This window comes from Bidens hawaiensis, unplaced genomic scaffold (genome assembly GCF_021521415.1).
Source record: "Bidens hawaiensis isolate Kalapana, Puna unplaced genomic scaffold, B.hawaiensis_p1.1 tig00035888_1, whole genome shotgun sequence".
NCBI lineage: Eukaryota > Viridiplantae > Streptophyta > Magnoliopsida > Asterales > Asteraceae > Bidens > Bidens hawaiensis.
This window is the reverse complement of record NW_027496239.1, coordinates 143,693-158,892: the sequence shown is the minus strand read 5'-3', so window position 1 is coordinate 158,892 and position 15,200 is coordinate 143,693. Positions and strand designations below refer to the sequence as shown.

Below are 15,200 nucleotides of genomic sequence, written 5' to 3'. Positions count from 1 at the left end.
AGCAGTTGGCCATCCCATCATGCCATGGACTGAAGATACCACGGCATTGAATCTTGCCATCCCGTCTCTCCAGAAGAGAATGTCGTACGTGTGGTGTGGCTTCCTCGTTACGACAAAGTCCACGTCTTCTGTGCGGGAGTGTTTCCCGTCTGTGAGAATGACAGGGAAAGATAGGATACCCAGGAGGGTGTTTGTGCTGCCGTCGAACCCTTCCATCGAGGCGTAGACCGTTTCCAGGCGTTCCTTGTCTTCGTCGTCTAGCTTGTCAAAGAACTGCCTGTACATAACCGTTGACGAGGCGCCGTTGTCAGCAAGAGTGCGGGAAGTGATGTAGTGCCCCAGCTGGCTTTTGATGACGATAGGGCCTTCTTTGCTGGGTCCTCCTGGCACTCGCGGGAAGCGCACCTCAGCTTCCTTCCCCGCGCATGGTTCTGTCGTTCGTTTTTTTCTTCCTCGGACGTTACTATGAACCATGTGGATGCTGATGTCAACGGGCTTTCGTCCGTTGCCTTTGTATCGGTTATCATTCCTCCCTCCATTCTTGATTGATGCCACAAGGTGTGTAAGTCTTCCATCCTTGACGAATGTTTCAACAATATCCTTCAAGGATGTACACTCCTCAGTGGTGTGACCCTTTGTGCCGTGGAAGTCACAGGATTTGCTCTGATCCGCGTTATGTCGCTGCCGGATCATTGGAGCTTTTGGCCATAAGAGTTTTTCGGTGGCAAATATCTCCATGACGCTTTTGGTGAGTGGCGTCCACCGGGGTTTTCGGTTTGATGGGTGCGTGTTATCCCTTCCGCCTACTAGAGGGCGAGAGCTGGATGAGGTGTCAAAGTTTACCCTTGACTGCCAAATACCTAGCTTCCTCTTTTTGTTGTGCCGGGCGGTCCGGACATTGTTTTCTCTAGTCCTCGCGTGTAGAGGTTTGTGCTCTGGGGAAGATCTCTACCCAGTTGCTTTTCCGTTTCCGCGAAACGTTTAGCTGCTGTCATGATGGCATCCCATGTGGATGGCATGCCGTCTTTACCCGTCAACGTGCGGATAAGCTCTGGGTATTCGGCGCCCTGGATGAAAGCGGCTGCGAACAAGATCTTCGCTTATGGTGCCCAGACTCAGCTTCTTCGAGTTGAAGCGAGTGATGAAGTCTAGTAAAGATTCATCCTCCTCTCTAACGCAGTTGAGGATCGTCCACTGCTCTTCAGTATATTTCCTCTGTTGACTGAAGTGCTGGCTGAACTTGTGTTGGAAATCCGCCCAATCATAGATGTGGTGGACCGGTAAACGATCAAACCACGCCCTGGCCGCTCCAACCAGCGTCATCTGGAACATATAACACCACGTGGGTTCCGTCCAGTTGCTGACGGTTGCCCCCGCTATGAATCTGTTCAAGTGATCGTCTGGGTCGGATATACCATCATAAGTGCCGATGTTGGACATCTGTTTGGCACTCTTCGGGGCGATTGCTTCCGCAATGTCCCTTGCAAACTTGGACGTTCCCGCATTTGCAACAGTTGGTCTAAAGGTTTTGGAGAAGTCACGTGGGTTTCCCCCCGCGTTCCTTGGTTTGAAGGTTTCTCCAAAATTCCTTCTTGGTTGGAAGTCCGTTTCCTTACGCTTCCCTTTCGCCCTATGATGAGGGTTTGCGTCACTGTCGGACTCCTCCCAATCATCGTCCAAGTATTCGCACTCATTGCTCATGTTGAGCTGTTGTCGAGTGCTTCCGAATTCATCAGCCTGTTGGAGTGAACGTAAGCGTTCATCCAACTCAGCTTGGAATTCCTTCTGACGTGTTTTGGCCAACGCTTTAACTTGATCAAGTGTTTGGCGGGGGAGCCTCGTCTATTGTCTCTCTAACTGGGTATCGGTGAATCCCAGTGAATGATTGTTTACTGCACTTGCCCCGGCTTGGGTAACCGGGGTAGTGTTCGTAAAAATTGTGTATTCGCCGGTGTTCCCCCCAGTAGCTGGGGTTGTGGTTACCGGAGTTTCTTGGTCACTCGCTGGCTTTGGCACCGGAGTAACCTTAACCATCTTTCCAGAGGTTTTGAAAAAAAAGTGAAGAAGAATTAGTTCTAGCTTCTATGCACGGATGGCGCCAATGAAGAAACACTAAGTGACCCCGGCAGATTACGGATAATCGATCTTATGCATCACATATACACGTAGGAAAATAAGAATATTTATCGTCATTGTACTAGCTAGCTATAGCTATAGGCTATACGTACACCTATACAATGTCAGGCAATATGTGGACTAGAGTATGATCTATTGGCAAATGCCAGGACCATTACTTCGAGTGAGCGAACACGCTACCAACAACGTGTTGTCGAAATATTTTTAATGCTTAACCTTCATGGCTTTAGCCAGTAGTACGACAGTCTTCCCCATCATTTTAATATGTGAAACTTTTTGATGTTCTTTTCATCTTCATAGTTAGAATTACCTTCAAACTAATTACTCTAGTTTATATATTTGTTAGAAATTTAAGTAAGAACAAAGATTAATTGGTCTAGCGATAGTCCCATGACTTTTTTAACGGGAGGTTATTGGTTGGAGTATTGCCATTTGCCATAAGCATTTTATTCCGGATTGAACCAAAGAGTTTTCTCGGTTGTGGGTTTCCTACTGGGTGGATGTGACAAGTCACCACATTTTGTACTTCGGATAGAATGGTGATCCATTTATCAGGGTAATCCCGGATGCCCGGGCCTTAAAAATATAAGAAGATTAAATATGATGGTGTCTTTTACCCGGATGTTTTTTATTACAACAATCTTTTCCTATTATAATTCCACCATATCTTACACTTGCAATGATTGAACCCAGCACAACACTTGTGGGAAGACGACCATCTTTTCGATTTTAACATCCCGCTAGACCAATTGGTCATATTCGATTTTAAAATTTAAACAGTTCAATTTACATGTATCTCGCACTATTCGGGTACATCGATCTTTTCTATTATATTTGTATTAATAATTCATTTTATACTAGAGCACTCACAACAGGTGTCTTTTTCATATGTCTGGATAATGTAGCAAGGGAGCGGACAAGCACAACACAGACGAACATTATTGTGGAGGGGAAGTCTGCCGACGAGGTTTGGGAATTAGGATGAGGAAGCGAACGGAGAGGTAGGGCACCCCCTCTCCCACACATGCACATCTATGTGTGTGTATATATATATAAGTTACATAAATATTAATAAGTTTTGTTGATGTTTGTTACTGCGGGCGCTCTTAATCGAGTGTTGTTAAATGAACCATTCTCCCCTTTATTTTTACGACTTAAACCTTTTTGTTTTTCTTTTACCATTTTGTTATATTTTATTATCGTTATTATTAAAAAAAAAATTCTTTAAAGGGTTCTTTTTCCCCCCTTTTTTTTCATATTATAAAACTTTTTTTTTGTTTAATGACAAAAATAATTATTTATGTATAAAAAATTTTTTTATCTAAAAAGAAAAAAAAACGTTTTTTATAACTGTGTACTTTTTTAAATAATTTTTAGAGATAGCTTACATTTTTTTTAAATCACATTGTTTTTATAATCAATAAAAGAGATTAAATAACATCGACTTAATCAACAAGTTGGTTCTTTTCTATTACGATAATAATCTTGTATGCTCGAACCTAACAAAATATATTCAAAGGATTTTTTTGTCAGGCAGGAGACATATAATAAGATAAACAAATACAAATCGTTTTATCGTTTTTATAATTATATCATTATTTATTTAATGATAATAATAATAATTATTATTATTATTATGATAAAGAATAATACACACAAAAAGAGAGGGAAAAAAAACTTCACAAAAAATAATAAATATTACTATTATGAATTTATGATAAGCTTTACAAAAATATTAGAGGGTAGTAAAATTGTTAAATGAATTGAAAGTTTAATGAAGGAGGTATGACAAGTACACAGGGAGGTACGTTTAATCTAATCATATCAGAAAAAATAGCGGTATCTACTCGGACACTAGAACGTGCAGTTCATGGATATATACAACAAAGCCATTTCATAACTTAAAAATTGGAATATTATATCTCAACAAGATGCATATGTAACAAAACTAAAACTGAAATGCTATTATATGATTTTGGTTTCCGATCTAGAAACTATAATAGTATCAACACATACACTAATTCACTAAACTTCTAACTCAAGCATATATATAGACATACACATACATACATATATACTATACCTACACTTGATGCAACAATATTATTTGATCAGTTAAGAAGATGATCTAAGAAGAAATATACTAAGCTCTTGCCCAGAATTATTATTATTATTAGAAGAAGATCGCCCATCGTGTTCAGGGTTTATCATGTGAAATGATTCTGAGTTTGGTGATCCAATTATTCGCCGGAAACTTGCTCGGAGATACATGATCCCATCGGAGCTATGATCATTTTCCGGCGGCAAAACCCCAGCTCCGGCAGTGACAGATTGCATACGTGTAAGAGTTGCTGAGTCAGCAGCTGTCATCTTTCGTCTAGTGGCATAACCAACTTTCCGGCCATTACAATACATAGACCAGACGGGTACTTCAAATATGCTTCCGCCGCTGGTGGCTGGTGGTTGGTGGCGGTGGGTGCAGTCTTCCTCGACCAGCGCAATGCGGAGGAGGCCGTGTTGCATCTCTTTGGCTAAATAAGATGTCGGAACGGCGAATTCTAGAAGTAGGAGGGGTTGGGAGAATGACGATAACACGGTTGGCGTCGTCATTCTCCGTGATGGTGTGCGTCGGTGGTGGTGGTGGTTGTCGTCCTGGAGACAAAAGCTTACTCGCCCGTTCCTATGACCGAAGAACGTGGCCTTTACGGTTCCCGAGGATGATGACATCGAACGAGTCTACAAAATGTTCACAAATATTAATTTAGATATTCTATATTTATCGTGTTTATAATAAATTACAGATAAATATATACACTCTAGAAGTAATAATTATATAACTTGTCTAATATTTATCGATTGATGCTTACATTGATTGATGATGATGCTGATGATGACGGGGAATCAGTGTCACTTGAAAAGGTGGAAGAAGAAGATGAAGAGTACGGAGAAAAACTTGAACCTTCAGGTTCAAAACCAGCACCGCAACACGCTGGAACAATGCAGTCTAGCAGGGAGCGTAGGGAACGACGCAGACCTACCTCCCTGCTGCTGCAGTCAACGGCAGTTGCGGTGGTGATTAGATGCATTCCAATAGGGCCTCTATCACTTCCCAAATCTATCATTGTTCTCATTTTCAGCCAATAATATGTGAATGAAAGAATGTGTAGGGGTGATGTCTAGATGCTACCTAGAGGACTCACTATATATAGATGGTTAGGGTTTAATAATGACGCAAAGTGGGGTTGGCTGTACCCTGGTACAGGTGTCCATTCTCTAATTACTGAAAAAAAAAAAAAAAAAAAGCTTTCTCACATGAAAATAAAACGTGTAACCTGTTAAAATAATATGTAATGTGTTTGGAATTTCTTGTTAAATTCATTTAACAACCATTTGGATTTTGGAGTTTCAGAGTCCGAAAACAACTCATATATTTATGTGTTTTAAGTATATTAATTCTAACTAGTTTTAGAGTCCGTTTCAAACACGGGATGATTCAAATTATAAAATTATAAATAAAAAAATAATTACATAGCGTATATGAAAAAAATGTATTACATCTATGCTTATATCTATACAATGTGTACATAAATTGATTTTATTTATATCACAAAATGATTTTTCTAAATGAACTTAATAAAAAAAAATGCTCATGTAAAAATGTACCCGGGAATGCTTCTTTCTATTGAAAAATTCATTCTTGATGCCATATATGTATAATTGAAAGACTTTTGGTTATGAACCAATTTCGGAAATAAAGCTTCTCATACGATAGTAGTTCCAACCATTCAGCCTAAATACAAAAGTAGCGTTACCTTTATTGATATATTTATCAATTTACCACCCATCAAAGGAAAGTAGAACATTAAATTGTAACAATGGATGTTCTTCAAGAGTTATGTTTTTCTGAGCTACACCATGAAAAAGATTTTGATAAGTTTCAGAGGGCTTCTCGACTTTGTCATAATGACAACATAAAAAAATAACATGTTAACTCATTCAATTTTGTGAATATTCATTTGAGCATAGTTTTGCATGACATGTTTTCCATACAACGTTCTGATCACCATTGAAGGAAAAATTAATGTTGACATAAATATTTCAAATTTGATAAAAGTTAGAAGCATTGATAGGCATGGAGGTGGCACGTCGAAAGTGTTTGCAATCTTTTCTTATATTTTAATAATTGAGGGAAAAATAGTCAGTTTGCCAAATCCCGAACCTTTTTGATTATTTAAAAAAATGCTCTTAAAAATAAATTTGAAACCCGAATCATGTTTAAACTTCTAACTTTTATACTTTTGACATTTTAAAGTCAACACTTTGAACCAATAACAAATTTGACGAGAAAATCTATTTTGCATTCTTAAACTTTTAAAAATACTCAAAATTTTCATTTTTAACCCGTTACAAATTTTAACCTAAATACAGTTAACTTGTACCAAACAATCTATTTAACAACTTTTGACCCATAAAATCAAATTTAAGTTTCACAAAAAACCCGAAACAATTTTCATTTAAGAAACATGATTTGTTGTTGATTTTTAAAATTCACTAAGTATTTTGAAATATATAGTAAAATAATATGTTTATATTTATATTTATAAAAATATATAGATATTATATAAATATAGTGTAAAAGGAAAGTGAATCATTATTGATTTATTACATATATTAGGGTATATTAGTTTTGGAAGGAAAAAAATTATAAGAATTAACCAAAACATGACAAATGTCCACATTTATTTTACTTTATTAGAATAGATAGATTCATACAGGCTAATTAGTTGTAATAAATCATTAAACGGACATACAAGTTGTATATGAGTCGGTGGGTTGGTTTCATAAAACATCTACTTTTATAATGTATTAATAAATCAATCAGAACATAATCCGTTTCACTAAGTATGCTAAATGAATGAGTTCAAACACGATATGTTTTATTAAACGGCTTAGATGACAAGCTAAAGCCCTGATCACTCTCATGTGGTATTCTTAACATGTCAAAATTAGTCTTCATCAAAAGTTTGGTAACCTTTATATATATTGAATCATGGGACCCTAAATTTGAGTATGGCAACATTTCTCTAGCTTTTAGTAATATTTGATAAAGTGTTGAATTTTGGATCATTTTCTCTACCTTTTGGATCGTGAAATATTTGATGAAAAAGTTACGAGAATATATTACTAGGCTGAGATTGATATATTTTCTCTGCCTTTTGGCATGGGGAAGAGATGTAAAGAAAATGCCTTGGGTTATGTGGGATCTTATTTTGGCGGATAAAAATCATGGCGGGTTTGGAATTGGAAGCCTTAACTCATTCGGCGATTAGAGAGAATCTTTGTAACAAAGCTATGATGTAACAATGGGGGTAGAAACCAAATTAAAGCAGTAAGGAAACATATTGATAACTGTATTCTTTCTACCCTGTTAACTCGCCTACTAGATGTAACAATGGGTGCCAAAAAAAGTTAACGTTATGGTGTGGAGCTTGTTGTTAAATCGTTTTTCGAATTACAGAGAATCTTTGTAACAAAGCTATTAACATTCACAACATTCAGTTCGTGTTTTGTTCTAATCAAGTGGAGTAGGTAGAACATCTTCTTGGGATTGTTGTATTGCTTATTCGACTTGGAATTGTGTTGACAGATGGGTCGACGTTAACTTGTCCACTTCGATCTGTTATTCCGAGTAGGATGTTGTTGTGGATGTATGAATTGAGTTTGTCGAGGAATAAAGGATCTTTTGGAAGCCATTGTATGAACAACTTGGGGTGTTATTTGGAAGTCTAGGAATGAGACTATTTTTCAAGTATTATAAAGGGTTTTACTTTTGATTTGATTTGTCATTTATCACATATATGATTTATTAATAGGAATAGAAAAATAAAACTTAGATGGGACACGAGTGAATTAAAAACCCTTTTGCCTTGTGTGTAAATGGGTAAGTTTTATCTTTCTTTTTAATGACGAACACATACACCTAATAAAATCTACTCTTTGAATCCATATGTTGCTCTATTTTAAGAGACTTGAATCCGCACCACTTTAAATAAAGATAAACATCAAACGCCACTAAACCAAAAAGCCATCAACGTTAAGTGTTATCTCTCAATTGAGATGTTATGTATGAAAATATAATATGCTTACATTGCATGTAAGAGTTAATTGTAATATATCCACACATTGTTTTTCGAGCACCCAAGTAGTAGAGTGAGCAATTGACGGTGGAACACGTATATTGTAAGTTGTAACAGCCCAAACAAACTGTAATATGATTACAATTTTGTTTTCTCCCGACGAATTACTCGCTCAGACAGAACCACCCTCAAGGGAGGCTTCATTCTCCTTGGTTTCTACCCCCTTTGTGTCCAATTCACAATTATTATCTACTATTCTGCTTAAACTCCCTACAATATTTTCAATTAAAAGTCTCTACCACCTGTTAATTTCTAAGCCTTTTCACATTTTAAGATCGAACCTTATGACCGGAGTAAACTTTTTAAAGAAGAAATGGAAGGTTATTGCTACAAACTCAACTAGTCATCTGTGTAGCAAACTCGTGTTTCCTTTGTCACACAAGTGTCATTTGTAATTATAAAATAACAAATAAGACCAACTTTGAATCACATTTTGTAATTTTCTCATGTTTGAAGTAGCTAGTAGGGCATATTTGATTTGTGTTTTAACGCAAGCAATGGTTTAAAGCTTTGTATAAGTTTGAATGTGTCATTTATTAATAATTATTATAAACTTTTGAAAAAGAAATTATGTGTAAAGGGAAGAAAGGAATGAAGAATAATAATTGTGAATTGGACACTAAGGGGGTGAAAGGGGACCATATATGTTTGTGGATTGTGGAAGGTAGCCAACCATGATTGATCCTTTATGATGTATAAAAGTTCATTACTATGCATATATGTCTTCTAGTTTCTGTTTTAATATAAACATACTATGCGTTCATAATGACATAACGATATTTAAAACTGCGCTTTGTACCCGTAACACATTGAAAGGAAACTAACTTGCATTAATCATCGTCAAAACTCAAGACCTACATCCAAGGCTACGCTATTAGCATCTTGTGCATTATACATTAAAACATGTATTTTACTATGCTTAGGGAATATTTCAGCTCTAGAAAAAGGGAACCTTTAGACAGGAGAAATGTTGGCTGAACACTTATTAAGACCAACCAAGCATGCACATAGTGATGAGTGATAAGAGTACTCTTTGCAAAAGCATGAACATGTTGAATGATTGGTCTTTTGGAGCCCCAACCACCCTTCAAATTTAACCTTTGTGGGGTTAGATTGTTATGAAAGAAAAAGAGGTTGATCTCACAATAGAAAGAGCTTCCAACGTTTAATCATCCCACCTAAAGGTTGTAATTCATATAAATCTATATCCATTGATTCAAGTGATTATGTGTATGATTATGGGTTTGAATACACCATTAGCAATTATATATGCATTTTAATCAATTGTGATGCTTGCTTTAGTTAGGTGGGTCCATGCCACCACTAAGACACATAAATTTGAAAGCTTGATGATGGATTAGCTTTATCTTGAAGTGCCACCAAGTTAAGTGTATATTAATAGATGCTTTTAAGTATTAAATTTGAATGCTTTTGTGGTCAACAATCATGGGTTTGTTTAGGAAAGCAATTAAGTAGTAGTTGATTGCAATGATGGGGTGAGTCATTAGTGAATATAAGAGAGGCATTTGATGTTGTGTTGAAGCCTTTATTCAACAAGAAAACATGATTTGTTATTTCACAAGCGGTTGAGGCATACTTGTGTGATGTGTCACACAACTTACCTAGAAATTAGAATGTTGGTAGTTAATGGAGGCGAAATTGCAATAAAAATTGTTACTTATATTTAATTATTAAACTCTTAGATTATTTCCTTTTAAAATTGTGTTATTATTTTAACAAGATGTCTAATTTTATAGCATGCTCAAATATTACGTTAATTAATTATGCATAAAATAAATAAATAAATAAATAAAGCTACTTTTTTCGATGAAATACTCACAAAAATAAACGAAAAAAATAAGCATGATAATAAAGGGAAAATTCTCATAATATCCATTTTATAAAATGGTTTTTTAAATTTGTTCACCATTTATTTACAAACAATACTCAAAATGCTCGTTACTAAAAAGACGGGACGACTTTTTAATCATTCAAGGTGACTGGTTCGCATAGCCAATAAAAAACGAGTGCGTGTCCTTAAAGCTGACGCGGTGACTGGTTTGTGTAGTCAATCTAAGCGCCAACAAAGCAGTCGGCCCGATGACTGCATTCTTATCTATGTCGGTCCAACTAGATCATGAACATTCTGACTAGATCGTGAACATGCCGACTAGATCGTGAAAATGCCGAATAGATTACAACCAACTACTAAACGATATTAAAAACCCGGGCCGACTAGTAAGTTATGTGGGACGAGCAAATCATATCACATGAAGATTTCAAAAAAGCGTTATCAAAAAATAGGCTGACTAGAAGGGTAAAACTCATAATAGGCCCAACTAGACGTGGACATGCTAACTAGATAGTGAACATGCCGATTAGATCGTGAAGTTTTCAAAATATATTGTTTAAATCGATACATACACAAATTCATAATTGGATCAATTTAATTTATTTGAGCGTTTTATATTCCCCCGTAACATCAACTATTTGCAACAAACATGTTGGTGAAGAGGTAGGTCCCAGCAGAGACCAGTTGGTCCCGCAAGACTCACCTTGAACAGGGACGTCTGCGCAAAGGCCATCTGCTCCCGCAGGACCCACCATGCTCATAGAATCTTACGCGCAGTACGCAAGCTGTACACGCAGGGAAAGCCTCCCAATGGTGAAGTACCCCGCCTGTTCCCGCAGTTGCGGATACAAGCCATCAGGGAAGGCTACCCGCAGACAGCAGGGCTATACGCACAAGACACTAGATACTTCAGTAGTCACATGAAGGAATGAGCAAGGCGGGAACAATCCCGCCTAAATGAGCCAGTCTGTATGATTCTGAAAGATCTTTTGTACTATACCTACCAAGGTATGGATAGGACAGACGATCTGACCAGAACAGCCCATGAGCCAATCACAGGGTGACAGCTCACCGACAACAGTGCGAGGAAGAGCACCCTCTAGTACTGTTTGTCACTATTAGCCGCTGCATACTCACCAACCCTTACTGTGGGGCATGCGCAGCTTACAGTTTGTGGAATAGTGTTACTGTTGGCCGTAACCTATTCACCAACCAGCGTGGCCTACGTACAATCCACAGTAGGTGGGACGTGCATAATCTACAGTTGGTGGAATAGTGCAGCCGACTTTGTTACTGTTGGCCGTAACCTACCCACCAACCAGTATGGCCTGTGCATAGTCCACTGTTGGTAGAACAGGAATACTATTCAGCCGGCTGTACCTTCTAGGAAACCTACCTTCGGCTATAAATACTCCAACATCTTGGAATGGTAAGATCATCTGCTATCCAGTTATCTAGCAATCTCTTAATATACACTTATATTCAGAGCAATCTAGTCTGATTCTCACGCCGGAGGGTGGTCACAAGGAGGAACCCCCCCCCCTTCTCAGTGACGAGCTTACGGTGTTTGTTTTGCAGGTCCCCTGAAGAACAACCGTCTCTGTTGGACCTCATTCTCGTGGGAAACATTACTTAACCCCCAGATTATCTATAATCTGTACCGGGTCACTTAGTGTTTCTTCATTGGCGCCATCCGTGCATAAAAGCTAGAACTATTTTAGTTTTTTCACAATTTCTGAAGAAATGGTTAACGTTACTCCGGTCCAAAGGCCTGTAACTGACCAAGAAACCCCGGTAACAACCCCAGCAACTGGGGGGAACACCGGCGGTTATACAATCCTTACGAACACTACCCCGACTACCCAAGCCGGGGCAAGTGCAGTAAATATTCCACTGGGGTTCACCGATACCCAGCTGGAAAAACGAACGAGGGTCCCTCGCCAAACACTAGATCAAGTGAAGGCGTGGGCCGAAGCACGGCAAAGAGAATTCCAAGCCGAATTGGATGAACGCTTGCGTTCAGCTCAACAGGCTGACGAATTCGGCAGTACTCGCCAACACCTCAATATGAGCAGTGACTGCGAGTACTCAGACGACGAGTTGGAGTCCGATACCGACGCAAACCCTCGCCATAAGGCGAAAGGGAAGCATAAGGAAACGGACGTCCAACCAAAAAGGAATTTTGGGGAAGCTTTTAAACCAATCGCGGAGAGAAACCCGCTTGACTTCTCCAAAACCTTTAGACCAACTGCTACAAATGCAGGAAAGTCAAAATTCGCAAGGGACATTGCGGAAGCAATCGCCCCGAGAAGTGCCAAACAAATGTCCAACATTGGCACTTATGATGGTCTATCCGACCCAGACGACCATTTGAACAGGTTCATTGCGGGGGCTACCGTCAGCAACTGGACGGAACCCACGTGGTGCTACATGTTCCAGATGACTCTGGTCGGAGCGGCCAGGGCATGGTTCGATCGTTTACCGATCCACCACATATATGACTGGGCGGACTTTCAGAATAAGTTCAGCCAGCACTTCAGCCAACAGAGGAAGTACACTGAAGAGCAGTGGACGATCCTCAACTGCGTGAGAGAGGAGGATGAATCTTTACTAGACTTCATCACTCGTTTCAACTCCAAAAAGCTAAGTCTCGGCAACATAAGTGAGGATCTGGTTCGCGCCGCCTTCATCCAAGGCGCCGAATACCCAGAACTTATCCGCACATTGACGGGTAAGGATGGCATGCCATCAACATGGGATGCCATCATGACGGCGGCAAAGCGCTTTGCCGAGACGGAAAAGCAACTGGGAAGGGATCTTCCCCAGAGTACACACCTCTACACGCAGAGGACAAGAGAAAACAATGTCCGGATCGCCCGGCAGAACAAAAAGAGGAGGCTAGGTATTTGGCAGTCAAGGGTAAACTTTGACACCTCATCCAGCTCTCGCCCTCTTGTTGGCGGAAGGGACAACACACACCCTTCAAACCGAAAACACCGGTGGACGCCACTCACGAAGAGCGTCACGGAGATATTTGCCACGGAAAAATTGCCATGGCCAAAAGCCCCATTGATCCGGTAGAAACCTAATGCGGATCAAAGCAAATCCTGTGATTTCCACGGAACAAAGGGTCATGGTACTGAAGAGTGCACATCCTTGAAGGATATTATTGAGACATTTGTCAAGGATGGAAGACTTGCACATCTCGTGGCATCAATCAGGAAGGGAGGAAGGAATGACAACCGGTACAGAGGTAACGGACGAAAGCCCGTCGACATCAGCATCAACATGGTTCATGGCAAGGTCAGAGGAAGTAAAAGACGAGTGACAGAACCATGCGCGTGGAAGGAAGCTGAGGTGCGCTTCCCGCGAGTGCCAGGAGGCCCCAGCAAAGAAGGCCCCATCGTCATCAGAAGCCAGCTGGGGCATTACATCACTTCCCGCACTCTTGCTGACAACGGCGCTTCGTCGACAGTGATGTACAGGCAGTTCTTTGATAAGCTGGATGATGAAAACAAAGAACGCTTGGAAACGGTCTACGCTTCAATTGAAGGGTTTGACGGCAGTACAGAAACCCCCCTGGGTATCCTATCTTTCCCCGTTACTCTTACTGATGGGAATCATTCACGCACAGAAGACGTGGATTTTGTCGTGATGAAAAAGCCACACCACACGTACGACATCCTATTCGGAAGAGACGGGATGGCAAGATTCAACGCCGTGGTATCTTCAGTCCACGGCATGATGGGATGGCCAACAGCTGAGGGTGTAGCGATGATCACTGGCATTCCCCAGGTATGCATCGCATCTGTCTCATCTAAACCCAAACCGAAAAAGGCTAAACCAACCATCACCGAACCGGAAAAATGGGCCTTCAATGGCAAATACCCCGACCAGGCCGTTACCATTGGACCAACAATCGTTGATCCCACCCGCACCCTACTCAAACGCTTACTGCAGAAAAACGCTGACATCTTTGCGTGGGCACCAGCTGACATGACTGGTGTACCCCGAAGTAAGGCGGAGCATAAGCTCAAGTGCGATCCGGCTGTTACGCCAGTCGTACAAAAGCGCAGAGTAATGGGGCCTGAACAAACTAACGCGTGTAGAACCCAAGTCAAGGAACTCCTTGACGCAGGCATCGTACGCGTTAGCAGATATCAAACATGGGTTGCAAATCCCGTAATGGTACCGAAGAATGACAAACAATGGCGCATGTGCATAGATTTCAAAGATTTGAACAAAGCATGCCCCAAAGATTGTTATCCGTTACCAGAAATTGATCTTAATGTGGATTCGTTGGTACCATTTCGCCTTAAATGCTTCTTGGATGCGTATAAGGGGTACCATCAAATCCACATGGCCGTAGATGACCAGGACAAAACCGCATTTCGGACGCCCGATGGTACATTTTGTTATAAAATGATGCCATTCGGACTTAAGAATGCAGGGTCCACGTACCAACGACTGATGGACAAAGAGTTTCATGCCCAAATCGGGAGAAACTTGGAAGTCTATATGGATGATTTGGTCATCAAAAGCCCCGAGCCAGAAGCGATGTTGAAAGATATTGAAGAAACTTTCAACACACTCAGAAAGATAAACATGAAGCTCAACCCGAGCAAGTGTTCATTTGGGATGGAAGAAGGGAAGTTCTTGGGAGTCATTGTTACTAAAGATGGCTTCAGAGCGAACCCTGAAAAGGTCGAAGCCATTATTAAAATGGAATCACCTACCACCATCAAACAGGCTCAGACACTGAATGGACGACTAGTCGCACTTAATCGCTTTTTGGCAAACCATGCGGATAAGTCGTTTCCTTTCGTGTCAACATTGAGAAACTGCTTAAAGAAAACGCACTTCCGCTGGACACCAGAAGCGGAAGCAGCTTTTCAGGAGATTCGGTCACGCCTGATCGAACTCCCAACACTTACAGCACCACAAGCGGGAGAGGAGTTAATCCTATACCTTTCCGCAACAGATAGAGCAACCGGGGCAGTCCTGCTAATAGAACG

General features: G+C 40.1%; 1 protein-coding gene across 1 annotated transcript; it reads right to left on the bottom strand.

Annotated features, from left to right (window-relative positions):
* Window positions 1–4,202: 4,202 nt before the first annotated feature.
* Window positions 4,203–5,300, bottom strand: LOC143587805 (protein MIZU-KUSSEI 1-like). The gene is made up of 2 exons (XM_077068988.1): window positions 5,004–5,300; window positions 4,203–4,872 (listed from the first exon to the last, which is right to left on the bottom strand). The coding sequence occupies exons 1-2, from the start codon at window positions 5,265–5,267 to the stop codon at window positions 4,252–4,254; spliced, it is 885 nt and encodes a 294-aa protein (XP_076925103.1). The 5' UTR covers window positions 5,268–5,300; the 3' UTR covers window positions 4,203–4,251.
* Between the last annotated feature and the right edge of the window lie 9,900 nt (window positions 5,301–15,200).

Bases quoted from the DNA above. Each gene is read 5' to 3' on its own strand.
- LOC143587805 (XM_077068988.1), bottom strand. From the start codon at position 5,267: ATGAGAACAATGATAGATTTGGGAAGTGATAGAGGCCCTATTGGAATG. The intron at 4,873-5,003 runs GTAAGCATCAAT...AACATTTTGTAG, and splicing joins CAGCATCATCATCAATCAAT to ACTCGTTCGATGTCATCATC.